Source organism: Rhinopithecus bieti, unplaced genomic scaffold, assembly GCF_001698545.2.
Source record: "Rhinopithecus bieti isolate Rb0 unplaced genomic scaffold, ASM169854v2 scaffold_33444, whole genome shotgun sequence".
Lineage (NCBI taxonomy): Eukaryota > Metazoa > Chordata > Mammalia > Primates > Cercopithecidae > Rhinopithecus > Rhinopithecus bieti.
The window spans coordinates 1,061,099-1,073,936 of record NW_016814544.1 but is presented as its reverse complement, the minus strand read 5'-3'; the positions used below and the strand labels follow the sequence as shown (position 1 = coordinate 1,073,936).

Below are 12,838 nucleotides of genomic sequence, written 5' to 3'. Positions count from 1 at the left end.
CGGGAGGCGGAGCTTGCAGTGAGCTGAGATCTGGCCACTGCACTCCAGCCTGGGTGACAGAGTGAGACTCCGTCTCAAAAAAAAAAAAAAGGTTTTAATTCTGTCACTTATTTGCCCATTTAAACCAACAACTACTTGTTTAGCTCCTACCATCTAGCTGTAAGCTGCTAAGTCCTATGAAGACATGGAAATTAATGAATTCATTTTTTATTGTTAATGAACTTAAAGTCTAATATAGGGCCAGGTGCAGTGGCTCACGCCTGTAATTCCAGCACTTTGGGAGGCTGAGGGAGGTGGATCAATTCAGGTCAGGAGTTCGAGACCAGCCTGGCCAACATAGGAAAACCCTGCCTCTACCAAAAATACAAAAATTAGCAGGGCGTGGTGGCATGCGCCTGTAGTCCCAGCTACTTGGGTGGCTGAGGCATGAGAATCGCTTGAACCTGGAAGGAAGAGGTTGCAGTGAGCTGAGATCATACCACAGGAGTCCAGCCTGGGCAACAGACCAAGACTTCCTCTCAAAAAAAGAAAAAAGCCAATGTAGAAAACAAGATTTATATTGAAGTAATTTTAACACAAATCAGTAAGTGATAAACACTGTAAGAAATATGGGCCAGGCGCAGTGGCTCATGACTGTAATCCCAGTACTTTGGGAGGCCAAGGTGAGCGGATCACCTGAGGTCAGGGGGTCGAGACCAGCCTGGCCAACATGGCAAAACCCCATCTCTACTAAAAATACAAAAATTAGCCAGGCAAGGTGGCAGGCACCTGTAATCCCAGCTATTCTGGAGGCTGAGGCAGGAGAATTGCTTGAACACGGGAGGCAGAGTTTGCAGTGAGCCGAGATCGTACCACTGTACTCCAGCCTGGGCAACAGAGCAAGACTCTGTCTCAAAAGAAAAAAAAAAAGCATACTAAAGCAAGCTTCCATCCCTTTGCCTTGAGTTAGATTTCCATGTTATCTAGCTTGACTTCCCTAAATTCCTCACCTTTGTTCTCCTCAGCTCTCCCTGGATGCCATTATCCATGATCTTCACAGTTATCTGCCCATCTGAAACTTCTGGTCGAAGGAAGGGAGGTCTGATTACAATTGTCTTCTCTTTCTTTGGTCTCCCCAAATACCTAAGTGTCAAGAGAGAGAGCTTTCATTCATTTATTTTCAAGTATCTACAGTTTGCGTAAAGCATTTTTATTAGGTTGGTGCAAAAGTAATTGCAGTTTTGGTCATCACTTACTTAGCAATAAACAGATTTCTTTGATTCTGTGAAGGACTGAAGCAAGACTAGGCCTTTCTGAGCAGATACCTAGCTCAAGGAAAGCACTTTAGAGTGTATCTTATTCACTCTCAATTTTCAAAGGAGATTTACCTTAATACCTGAAGAATATCAATGGAATTCACAGTGTCCACTAAAGCAGGGGTCCCCAACCCCTGGGCCACAGACCAGTACCGGTTCGTGGCCTGTTAGGAACTGGGCCACACAGCAGGAGGTGAGCAGTGGGCCAGCGAGCATTACCACCTAAGCTCCACCTCCTGTCAGATCAGTGAAGGCATGAGATTCTCCTAGGAGCACAAACCCTAGAACCCTGTTGTAAACTACACATGCAAGGGATCTAGGTTGTATGTGTGTGATCTCAGCTCACTGCAACCTCTGCCTCCCGGATTCAGGCTATTCTCCTGCCTCAGCCTCCCAAGTAGCTGGGATTACAGGTGCCTGCCACCTTGCCCAGCTAATTTTTGTATTTTTAGTAGAGACGGGGTTTCACTATATTGGCCAGGCTGCACTCAAACTTCTGACCTCAAGTGATTCACTCACCTTGGCCTCCCAAAGTGCTGGGATTACAGGTGTAAGCCGCCACACCCAGCCATGAGAATCTAATGCCTCATGATCTGAGGTGGAACAGTTTCATCCTGAAACCACCCTGCCCTAGCCCCCATCTCTGGAAAAACCGTCTCCCATGAAACTGGTCCCTACTGCCAAAAAGGTTAGGGACTACTGCACTAAAGGATGGTCATGTAGGTACTTACCATTCTAAGATAGAGAACCCTTCCTAAAGGCTGTCTCCCACCAGATCCCTCCTTTACCAGAACAAGCCCAAAGAAGATAAAAGTTCTGACCAATGGTAAACACTAGACCAAAGGGACAGGTGTACCTGGGTGCTGGAGAACTGCAGAGAACACGGCTGACATTGTTACAGCAGCCATTGGTGAAGGGGTTCACACCTCCCCGGAATTTACCCGTAACCTAGAGGGAGGAAAAAAATACCAGGTTAGAAGATGAGACTGTAGGCCGGGCGCGGTGGCTCAAGCTTAGGTAATCCAGCACCTTTGGGAGCGAGACGGCGCGGATCACAAGGTCAGGAGGATCGGAGGACCAATCCTGGCTCATACGTGTGAAACCGCGTCTCTTAAAGAATGACAAAAAACTAGCCGGGCGACGAGGCGGGGCGCCTGTTCTAGTTCAGCCTACTTGGGAGGCGAGGCAGAGGAATGGGCGTGAACCTGGGAGGTCGGAGCTTGCATGTGGCTGAGATCCTGGCCATCCTGCCACTCCAGCATCTGGTGCGTACAGAGTACCAGGACTCGTCTTCAAAAAAAAAAAAAAGATGAGACTGACTTTCAAAGGCCATAAAGATAAAATCTTATTACAAATTATTGTGCACTCACTATCTGAGGGATACGCAAATGAGTAAAACACAAGAAATTTATATATGTTATGGTTAAGAGCAGGGAATCTACAGTCAGAGTCCTTAGTTCAAATCCTAGGTCTACCTCATGGTTGCTGACCCAAAACCTCAGTTTCCTCATATAAAATGGGATAGCTTTCTAAATATTGAAAACTAAGATAAAGAATAAGCAATTAAGGGCTGGGCATGGTGACTCACACCTGTAATCCCAGCACTTTGGGAGGCTGAGGCAAGTGGATCACCTGAGGTCAGGAATTCGAGACCAACCTGGCCAACGTGGCAAAACCTGTCTCTACTATAAAAAGATATAAAAATTAGCCGGGCGTGCTGTCAGGCACCTGCAATCCCAGCTACTTGGGTAGCGGAGGCAGGAGAATTGCTCGAAGCCAGGAGGCAGAGGTTGCAGTGAGCCGAGATCCTGCCACTGCGCCCCAGCCACTGGGCTCCTGCCTGGGTGACAGAGCGATACTCCGTCTCAAAAAAGAAAAAAAAAGCAATTAAGGTTAGCTACTATTATATGCACAAAAATCATTGCTTTCCTGTAAGCAGCACTATAAGTTTCTTGAGGGCTAGTCCAACTCTTTTGTTGTTTCTATAAACTGAGAGCCTAAATTCTCCAGTATCCAGTGGGCATACAGTAAATGTCTGTTAACTAAGAAATGGCTCTTTTTTTTTTTTTTTTTTTTGCAGGAAGATCTTAAATACATGCATATGATGAGCATATATATACATATACATATATGTCTTGCCACACTTTAAACTATTAATATAATTTTTGACAAACTAAATAAAGAATACTATTATTTGGATACCAAGTTCTATGGTGAGTATTGTTTAAAAAACTATCATCTTATTCTTTATGCTATATTGTCTAATTTCAGTTTGGTTTGGATCTCTCAATTGATATTTCAGGTGATGATGCCAAACCATCCAAGAGTTTCTTTGGAGATAGACATTATTTTGTTACAAAAGATATTTTAGCACTTTGGGAGGCCGAGGTGGGTGGATCATCTGAGGTCAGGAGTTCGAGACCAGCCTGGCCAACATGGTGAAACCCTATCTCTACTAAAAATACAAAAATTAGCTGGGCGTGGTGATGCACACCTGTAATCTCAGCTACTGGGGAGCCTGAGGCAGAAGAATCACTTGAACCCAGGAGGCGGAGATTGCAGTGAGCCAAGATCACGCCACTGGACACCAGCCTGGGCGACAGAGTGAGACTCTGTCTCAAAAAAAAAAGATATTTTAGGGCAAAATTCAGCCTTTATCTCTATTGTCTTAGCATCTCTTTGAGAATTTATTTTCTTTTTTTTTATTATACTTTAAGTTCTAGGGTACATGTGCACAACATGCAGGTTTGTTACATATGTATACCTGTGCCATGTTGGTGTGCTGTACCCATTAACTCGTCATTTACATTAGGTATATCTCCTAATGCTATCCCTCCCCCACCCCACAACAGGCCCCAGTGTGTGATGTTCCCCACCCTGTGTCCAAGTGTTTTCATTGTTCAATTCCCACCTATAAGTGAGAACATGCGGTGTTTGGTTTTCTGTCCTTGAAACAGTTTGCCCAGAATGATGGTTTCCAGCTTCATCCATGTCCCTACAAAGGACATGAACTCATCCTTTTTTATGGCTTCATAGTATTCCATGGTGTATATGTGAGAAATGGCCTCTATTCTTACATGGCCTCTATGCTTACATGAGGAATTAGGACTACCTCACTCCCTACCATTAATCTCTACATAATCATGAAAAGTATTCACTAAGCATCTCTTTGTGGAAGCACTACACTGCACACTAATCAGAGGGCTAAAGACACATGCCCTGCTCTTCAGGGGTCTCTCGTCACTTCTCTCCATACCTGTTCATTGGTTGTGCGTCCCCTGGCCACCAGCACCACGTGAAATCCCGTGAGGCCAGCTACAGGGATGAAGAATAAGCCAGCCACACACATTACTGCCATTCTGATGCCAAACAATCAAGGAGAACAGAGCAACATGATCTCACTTTCCCCAGCCCCTACTGCAGCCATTTTCCCTTTAGCCCTCATTCCTCCCCCTTCCAGTCCCACAACCTAAAAGGCCTTGAAGGATACGTGACAGCCGTGCGGACCCCTGAGAGTTCCTCTATGTGGTAGAGGACATAAAGGAGGCCAAAGCCAAACACACCCATAATGTGGGCTGTCAGGGAAAGGAGGAAGAGGAAGAAATAACGGTAGTTCCGGCGACCAATACAGTTGTTCACCCAGGGGCAGTGATGATCAAATTCCTAGGGACAAAAAGAGACAGATGAGAGGTATCCCTGGACCATAGCATTAAATTACTTCTGTCAAGAAAAGAAACAAATGGCAGCTAAGTTTTGGTTTTAGTAATTTATGATCATGGTCACCAATTAGTTCAAAATTAAATCCAGTTTATTTTGCTCTATAAATCTGCAAGGGAGACCTTCCAGAGGTTGGTCAAAGGCCAAGGCCAAACCAGCCGTAGTGGTGCACACTTGTAGTCCCAGCTACTTGGGAGGCTGGGGCTTGAGCCCAGGAGTTCAAGGCTGTAGTGAACTATGATGACTGCCTGTGAATAGCCACTATACTGGGCAACATAGCAAGACCCCACCTCTAAAAAAAAAAAAAAGAAAAGGCCAAGGCCAGTTCTCAAAGCTTATCCTATGTGACCAAAGAACTCTAAAAGTGATGAATGTCAGCGGCTTTGCAAAAACATCAAGATTCATAAGAGGATTGGATGGAGAATTTGGCAGGTAACTGCTTACAGCCAAATGAAAATGGAATGGAAAAAGGACAAGGGATACAGAAGGACAGGCAGGAAAAGAACTACAACAAATTGAAACACAATGGCATGATTTTCTGGAAGAGAAAACTCAAAGCCAGGATAAATAACCAAAGATGAGCCAACAGCTAGAAGGCTAGAACTATAAATCTTGGTGTCAAGAGAGCCTACACCCTGCTGGTGCAATGGCTCATGCCTGTAATCCCAGCACTCTGGGAGGCCAGGGCATGAGAATCACTTGAAGCCAGGAATTTGAGACAGTCCAAGCAACACAGGGAGACCTCATCACTACAGAAAGTATAAGTAAATAAAAAAGAAAGTCTATGCCCATACTGAGTTAAAGCTTCCCTCCTACAATAATATTTATGCTCTGCCTCTCATGTTATGTCATTACTAACACCATGTGACAGAGCTGGACCATGTGGCCAACGTAGACAGGACTATACCACATCCAAAGCTAAGAATCTATTATATGGTTAGGATGAAGACAATGAAGGTTAAGCATGAAGTCTTACCCCACCTAGGGTGCTTACCTCCACACAGTTGTCACAGACACTGCAGTGGGAACATCGAGGGGGACGGTAGAAGCGGCAGGTGGCACACCATTTCATGCGCACCTGGATGCCCTTGATCTCCACTGTTTTGTAAAGGGGAGCTCGGAAATCATCTTCCTTGTCCTCATCCTCCTCAGCTGTAGAGAGGAAAAGTCAATTAAAAACAACTATGCCAGAACTGTAGTAAGTGCTAGGGATCCAATGATGTTTAAAATATAGCTTCTGCCTTTGAGGAATTCACATTCTAATGAGTGAGACTAGGAACTAGGAACTATAAGACTGTGAGGTCAGGTTTTTATACAACACTATGGGAACACGGATGAGGAAGCAATTTATTCTGCATTGGGAAGTGAGGTTCAAGATAAAATGATTCAAGAGGTAGCTCTTGTATGCATCTGCTGGTGTTATTTGGCTTAAGTATATGAATATATTTTAAACAAATAGTTTACATATCCAAAGCACATACATAATGAGTTTACATAAGAGTTCAGTATCTATATTTATATGAGTGAACTATAGCAATTCAAGAGAGGAACTAACATCAACCTTTTTTTCCAGGCACAAATCCTTTGCCCAGCCAACCGTGGTGGCTCATGCCTGTAATCCCAGCACTTTGGGAGGCCGAGAAGGGCGGACTGCCTGAACTCAGGAGTTCAAAACCAGCATGGCCAACGTGGTGAAACCTCGTCTCTACTAAAAATACAAAAGTTAGCCGGGTGTGGTGGCGGGCGCCTGTAGTCCCAGCTACTCAGGAGGCTGAGGCAAGAGAATCGCTTGAACCCAGGAGCCGGAGGTTGCAGTGAGCTGAGGTCACGCCACTGCACTCCAGCCTGGGCAACAGAGCGAGACTCCATCTTCATCTTAAAAAAAAAAGAAAAAAACCAAATCCCTTCCCAAAATCTCTTCCCCTACTCTATGAATTTTCTATATATACACATATTTCAGTATTATTTGTTGCACAAGCATAAATGCCCTTTCTCTCAAGTTTCAGCTATCAGAAACCCACCATCCCATTTCAAAACTTAAAAGACATTATTTGCCTTCTCATATACAATTAGCAATTTTTTTTTGTTTTTTTTTGTTGTTGTTGTTTTGTTTTTTGAGATGGAGTCTTACTCTGTTGCCCAGGCTGAAGTGCAAGGACGTGATCTTGGCTCACTGCAACCTCCCCCTCCCGGGTTCAAGTGATACTTCTGTCTCAGCCTCCCAATAGCTGGGATTACAGACACATGCCACCTCGGCGGCTAATTTTTTGTATTTTTAGTAGAGACAGGGTTTTACCGTGTTCCCCAGGCTGGTCTCAAACTCCTGAGCTCAGGCAATCCACCCGCCTCAGCCTCCCAAAGTGCTAGGATTACAGGCATGGGCCACCGCACCCAGAGCAATTTTTATTTTTTATTAACCTAGAAAAAAAAATGTGGGAAGGAAAAATTAAATAAATGATAGTGTGGGATTAAAAATTAAGTTTTCAAATTTTACTGATTTCTTTTCATAGCATTTTTTCATATTTACATGGCAAGAAATGCTAGGTAAAGAACTGTACAGCCGAGTGTGGTGGCTCATGCCTATAATCCCAGCACTTTGGGAGGCCAAGGAGGGCAGATCACATGAGGCCAGGAGTTCAAGACCAGCCTGGCCAAAATGGTGAAACCCAATCTCTACAAAACACATAAAATTAACCAGGGGTGGTGGCACACGCCTGTAATCCCAGCTACTTGGGAGGCTGAGGCAGGAGAATGGCTTGAATCTGGGAGGCAAAGGTTGCAGTAAGCCAAGATCATGCCACTGCACTCCAGCCTGGGTGACAGAGTAAGACACTGTCTAAAAAAAAAAAAAAACCACACACATAAATATATACTGCAGATACAGATATATGGTATACATAAATATACACACATATTTTTTAAGTCTTCAAAATATTGCGAGGATATATACCACAAGAGTAGTTAGCTCTGGTCTGTGAAATTATAGGTAATGTTTTGTCTTTTTTATACTTTGTACGTAATGAATGTGCACTACTTATTAAAATCTTTAAATAAAAGATTTTTTCTTTTGGTCAGGCACAGTGGCTCATGCCTGTAATCCCAGCACTTTGGGAGGCCGAGGCAGCTGGATCATTTGAGGTCAGGAGTTCCAGAGTAGCTTAGCCAACATGGTGAGACCCCATCTCTACTAAAAATACAAAAATTAGCTGGGCCTAGTGGCACGCTCCTGTAATTCCAGCAACTCGGGAGGCTGAGGTAGAGTAATTGCTTGAACCCGAAAGGCAGAGGTTGCAGTGAGCCAAGATGGCGCCACTGCACTTTAGCCTGGGCAACAGAGAGAGACTGCATCTCAAAATAAGATTTTTTTCTTTTAAAGGGAAAAAATTCAAATGCTATTTTTCTTTTAAGAGAATCTTGCTCTATCACCCATGTTGGAGTGCTGTGCTGCAACCACAGCTCACTGCAGCCCTGAACTCCTGGGCTCAACTGATCCTCCAACCTCAGCCTCCCAAGTAGCTAGAACTGCAGATGGGCGCCAGCATGCCCAGTTGACACGCTCCTTATTTTGAAATGTCTGATCGTTCTACATTATCATCTACCAGAAGTGATCTCTTTGATTACTCTTACAACTTATCACAATGTATTTTTTGTTTGTTTTGAAACATAGTCTCGCACTATTGCTGGAGTGCAGTGGCGCAATCTCGGCTCACGGTAACCTCTGCCTCCTGGCTTCAAGTGATTCTCCTGCCTCAGCCTCCCAAGTAGCTGGGATTACAGGCATGCGCCACCACGCCTAGCTAATTTTGTATTTTTAGTAGAGACAGGGTTTCTCCATGTTGGTCAGGCTTGTCTCAAACTCCCGACCTCAGGTGATCCACTCACCTGGGCCTCCCAAAGAGCTGGGATTACAAGCATGAGACACCGCACCTGGCCCACAGTGTATTTGTTTATAGAGGTGTCTTCCTATCTTCCTTTCTAGTCTGAGCTATTTGAAAGGAATGACCTTTTTATTTTTTATTTATTTTTCTTGAGATGGAGTTTTGCTCGTCGCCCAGGCTGGAGTGCAATGGGGCGATCTCAGCTTACCACAACTTCCACCTCCCAGGTTCAAGCAATTCTCCTGCCTCAGCCTCCCAAGGAGCTAAGGTTATAGGCATGTGCACCACCATACCTGGCTAATTTCTGTATTTTTAGTAGAGGTGGGGTTTCGCCATGTTGGCCAGACTGGTCTCGAACTCCTGACCTCAAGTGATCCGCCCCGGCCTCCCAAAGTGCTGAGATTACAAGGGTAAGCCACCGCACCTGGCCAGCAATGACCTTCTTAAAAACATCACCCCAAATGACCATCATAGTGCCTTCCATATTACATCAATAAATATTTGATGAATGAATATTAAAGGCTCATTAAAATAGCCTTCCTTGGCTTTAGGGACACAAAGTTCCTTTCCCTCACCCTCACTTCAATCTTTGAAGGGAAGTCACAAATGAAGCACAATGATGTAGGCTTTGGGAGCACAGTGAGTTTCTTTTTTTCTTTCTTTTTGAGACAGAGTCTTGCTCTGTTGCCCAGGCTGGAATGCAATGGTGCAATCTCGGCTCACTGCAACCTCCTCCTCCCCCGTTCAAGCGATTCTCCTGCCTCAGCCTCCCGAGTAGCTGGGATCACAGGAACCGGCCACCATGCCGGGCTAATTTTTGTGTTTTTCAGTGGAAACGGGGTTTTACCATGTTGGCCAGGCTGGTCTTGAACTCCTGACCTCAGGTGATCTGCCCACCTTGGCTTCCCAAAGTGCTGGGATTAAGATATAAGCCACCACGCCCAGCCCACAGTGAATTTCAGAAACACTTCATCTCACCAGAGTTGCTAGCCCGAAACTACTTGTCTCACTCTTGCAAAATAACCTCACATTTGAGAGGAAAACTACATGTCATCAGTGACAACCTTTGTCAACTTATCTTCTTTCCACCTTTTAGTCCACTGATGATAGTTCTCTCCCCTCCTATTCCAGAAAGAGCCTACTTCTTCTGCAAGCATAACCTTCAGATATGTACTGGAAAGCATCTCCTTCCTCTAAAAGTCCAATTTCAATTATCACCTTTCTTCAATCTCAGCTTGTCTCTCCTCTGGTTCCATCTCTTCACGCCACAAACAAGTTAAATTCTGTATCCTAAAAAACCCTCCCCTTCTCCCATACGGTATTACTCCAACTTCTGCCTTCATGGCTTTTCTTTGTTTTGTTTTGTTTTGTTTTGAGACAGAGTTTTGCTCTTGTTGCCTAGGCTGGAGTGCAATGGTGAGATCTCAGCTCCCTGCAACCTCTGTCTCCTGGGTTCAAGCAATTCTCCTGCCTCAGCCTCCCGAGTAACTGGGATTACAGGCATATGCCACCATGCCCAGCTAATTTTTTGTATTTTTAGTAGAGATGGATTTTCTCCATGTTTGTCAGGCTGGTCTCAAACTCCCGACCTCGGGTGATCTGCCCACCTCAGCCTCCCAAAGTGCTGGGATTATAGGCATGAGCCACTGTGCCTAGCCAGCTTACTTCTTAAGACAGTAATTTTGGGCCAGGCGCAGTGGCTCATGCCTATAATCGCAGCACATTGGGAGGTTGAGGCAGGCGGATCACAAGGTCAGGAGTTCGATACCAGCCTGGCCAATATGGAAACCCCATCTCTACTAAAAATACAAAAATTAGCTGGGCGTGCTGGTGGGAGTCTACAGTCCCAGCTATTCGGGAGGCTGAGGCAGGAGAATTGCTTGAATCCAGGAAGCAGAGGTTACAGTGAGCCGAGATTGCGCCATGGCACTCCAGCCTAGGCAACAGAGCGAGACCCCGTCTCAAAAAAAAAAGAAAAAGAGAGTAATTTTGATAGTCATTGCCTGTTTTCTCATTTCTCACTCACTGCCTTCCAAACCTATACAACTTAGATATTTAGCAGTATCTCTTCCTCATACACACATATATCTATTTTTGTTATAATTAATTATTTCAGGCCAGGTATGGTGGCTCATGCCCATAATCCTAGCACTTTGGGAGGCTGAGGCGAGTGGACTGTTTGTGCCTGGGAGTTTGACACCAGCCTGGGCCACATGGCGAAACCCCATCTACCAAAAACAGGTATAGAAAAATTAGCTGGGTGTGGTGGCCGGTGCCTGTAGTCCCAGCAATTCCAGAGGCTAAAGTGGGAGGATCACCTGAGCCCAGGGGGTCAAGGCTGCAGTGAGCCGTGAGGACGCCACTGCACTCCACTCCATCCTGGACAACCGAGTGAGACCCTGTCTCAAAAAAAAAAAAAAAAAAAAACAGGCCGGGCACAGTGGCTCACGCCTGCAATCCTAGCACTTTGGGAGGCCGAGGCGGGTGGATCACAAGGTCAGGAGATGGACACTATCCTGGCGAACATGGTGAAACCCCGTTTCTACTAAAAATACAAAAACTTAGCCAGGCGTGGTGGCGGGCGCCTGTAGTCCCAGCTACTTGAGAGGCTGAGGCAGGAGAACGGTGTGAACCCGGGAGGCGGAGGTTGCAGTGAGCTGAGATCGCGTCACTGCACTCCAGCCTGGGCGACAGTCAGACTTTGTCCCCCCCCAAAAAAAATTATTTCTTAGTTACCAAAAGAAATGGGAAATTTGAGTTTCCATACTACTGGAGCTCTCTAATTTCAATACTGCCAACCATCAGCTACCTGATGAATTTTCCTTAGTTCCCACTTTGTTCTATTTCTCCTCCTACTAACTCTTCTCACTCAATCCTTCCTCTTCCTCCTCCTCTGATCGTTACAGAAATGTCAGTGCTGATCAGATCTAACCTCAGTTCTTTCATAATCTCACAGTATTTTCTCTGGACAATCTTACTCCTGTTGCTTCAAATATCACATGGATGAAGATTATTAAATCAAGGTCTTCAACACTGACTATTCAATTGCCCACTGGGTAACTCTACCTGGCTGATTCAAGTATATCAAATTCAACACGTCTAAGAGTATTTATTCTCTGTCTTCCCTCCAAACCCGTTTGACATTCTTGTATCTCATATTCTGGTTTATAAAAATCAGTATTCAACTTATCTCCCAGTTATGAACCTTGAAACTACTCTAGATAATTCCTCCACTTTCTCTCTCTTGCCAAATAAAATCATGAAAAGTCATGAAAAACTGTTGAGTCTACTACTAAAAAATCTGTAAATTCAGCCTTGAATTCAAGTGCTCATCTGGTTTATTTCCATAGCCTCCCAAAAGGCAGCTCTTTTTTTTTTTTTTGAGACGGAGTCTTGCTCTGTCCCCCACACTGGAGTGCAATGGCGCGATCGTGGCTCACTGCCACCTCTGCCTCCTGGGTTCAAGCGATTCTCCTGCCTCAGCCTCCTGAGTAGCTGAGATTATAGGCACCCGCCACCATGCCCAGCTAATTTTTGTAATTTTAGTAGAGACAGGGTTTCACCATGTTGGTCAGACTGGTCTCAAACTCCTGACGTCAGGTGATCCGCCCGCCTCGGCCTCCCAAAGTGCTGGGATTACAGGCGTAAGCCACTGCGCCTGGCCTGTAATTCTTATAAGAATTATTTTTGTGTGGCCGGGCGCGGTGGCCTCAAGCCGTGTCAATCCCAGGCACTTTGGAAGGTCGCAGACAGGCGGCATCAGCCGAGGTCAGGAGGATCGGAGACCATTCCTGGCGCTGAACATGGTGAAACCCCGTCTCGACTAAAAAAAATACAAAAAACTAGCCCCGGGTGGAGGTGTGCGGGCGGCCTGTAGTTCCCAGCTACTCAGGAGGCTGAGCAGGAGAATGGCCATAAACCCAGGGACGGAGGCAGAGTTTCGCAAGT

The 12,838-nt window shown here is 45.3% G+C and overlaps 1 protein-coding gene across 3 annotated transcripts in view; it reads right to left on the bottom strand.

Annotated features, from left to right (window-relative positions):
• The window catches only part of ZDHHC5 (zDHHC palmitoyltransferase 5), a 36,669-nt gene that overhangs the window by 8,469 nt on the left and 15,362 nt on the right, over positions 1–12,838 (bottom strand). For all 3 annotated transcript variants that reach the window (XM_017851371.1, XM_017851372.1, XM_017851373.1), the window contains exons 4-8: positions 6,007–6,164; positions 4,786–4,958; positions 4,552–4,654; positions 2,152–2,243; positions 990–1,122 (exon numbers count right to left, since the gene is read on the bottom strand). In XM_017851371.1, the coding sequence (XP_017706860.1) occupies positions 990–1,122; positions 2,152–2,243; positions 4,552–4,654; positions 4,786–4,958; positions 6,007–6,164 (659 nt within the window). The remainder of the gene's footprint in view (positions 1–989; positions 1,123–2,151; positions 2,244–4,551; positions 4,655–4,785; positions 4,959–6,006; positions 6,165–12,838) is intronic.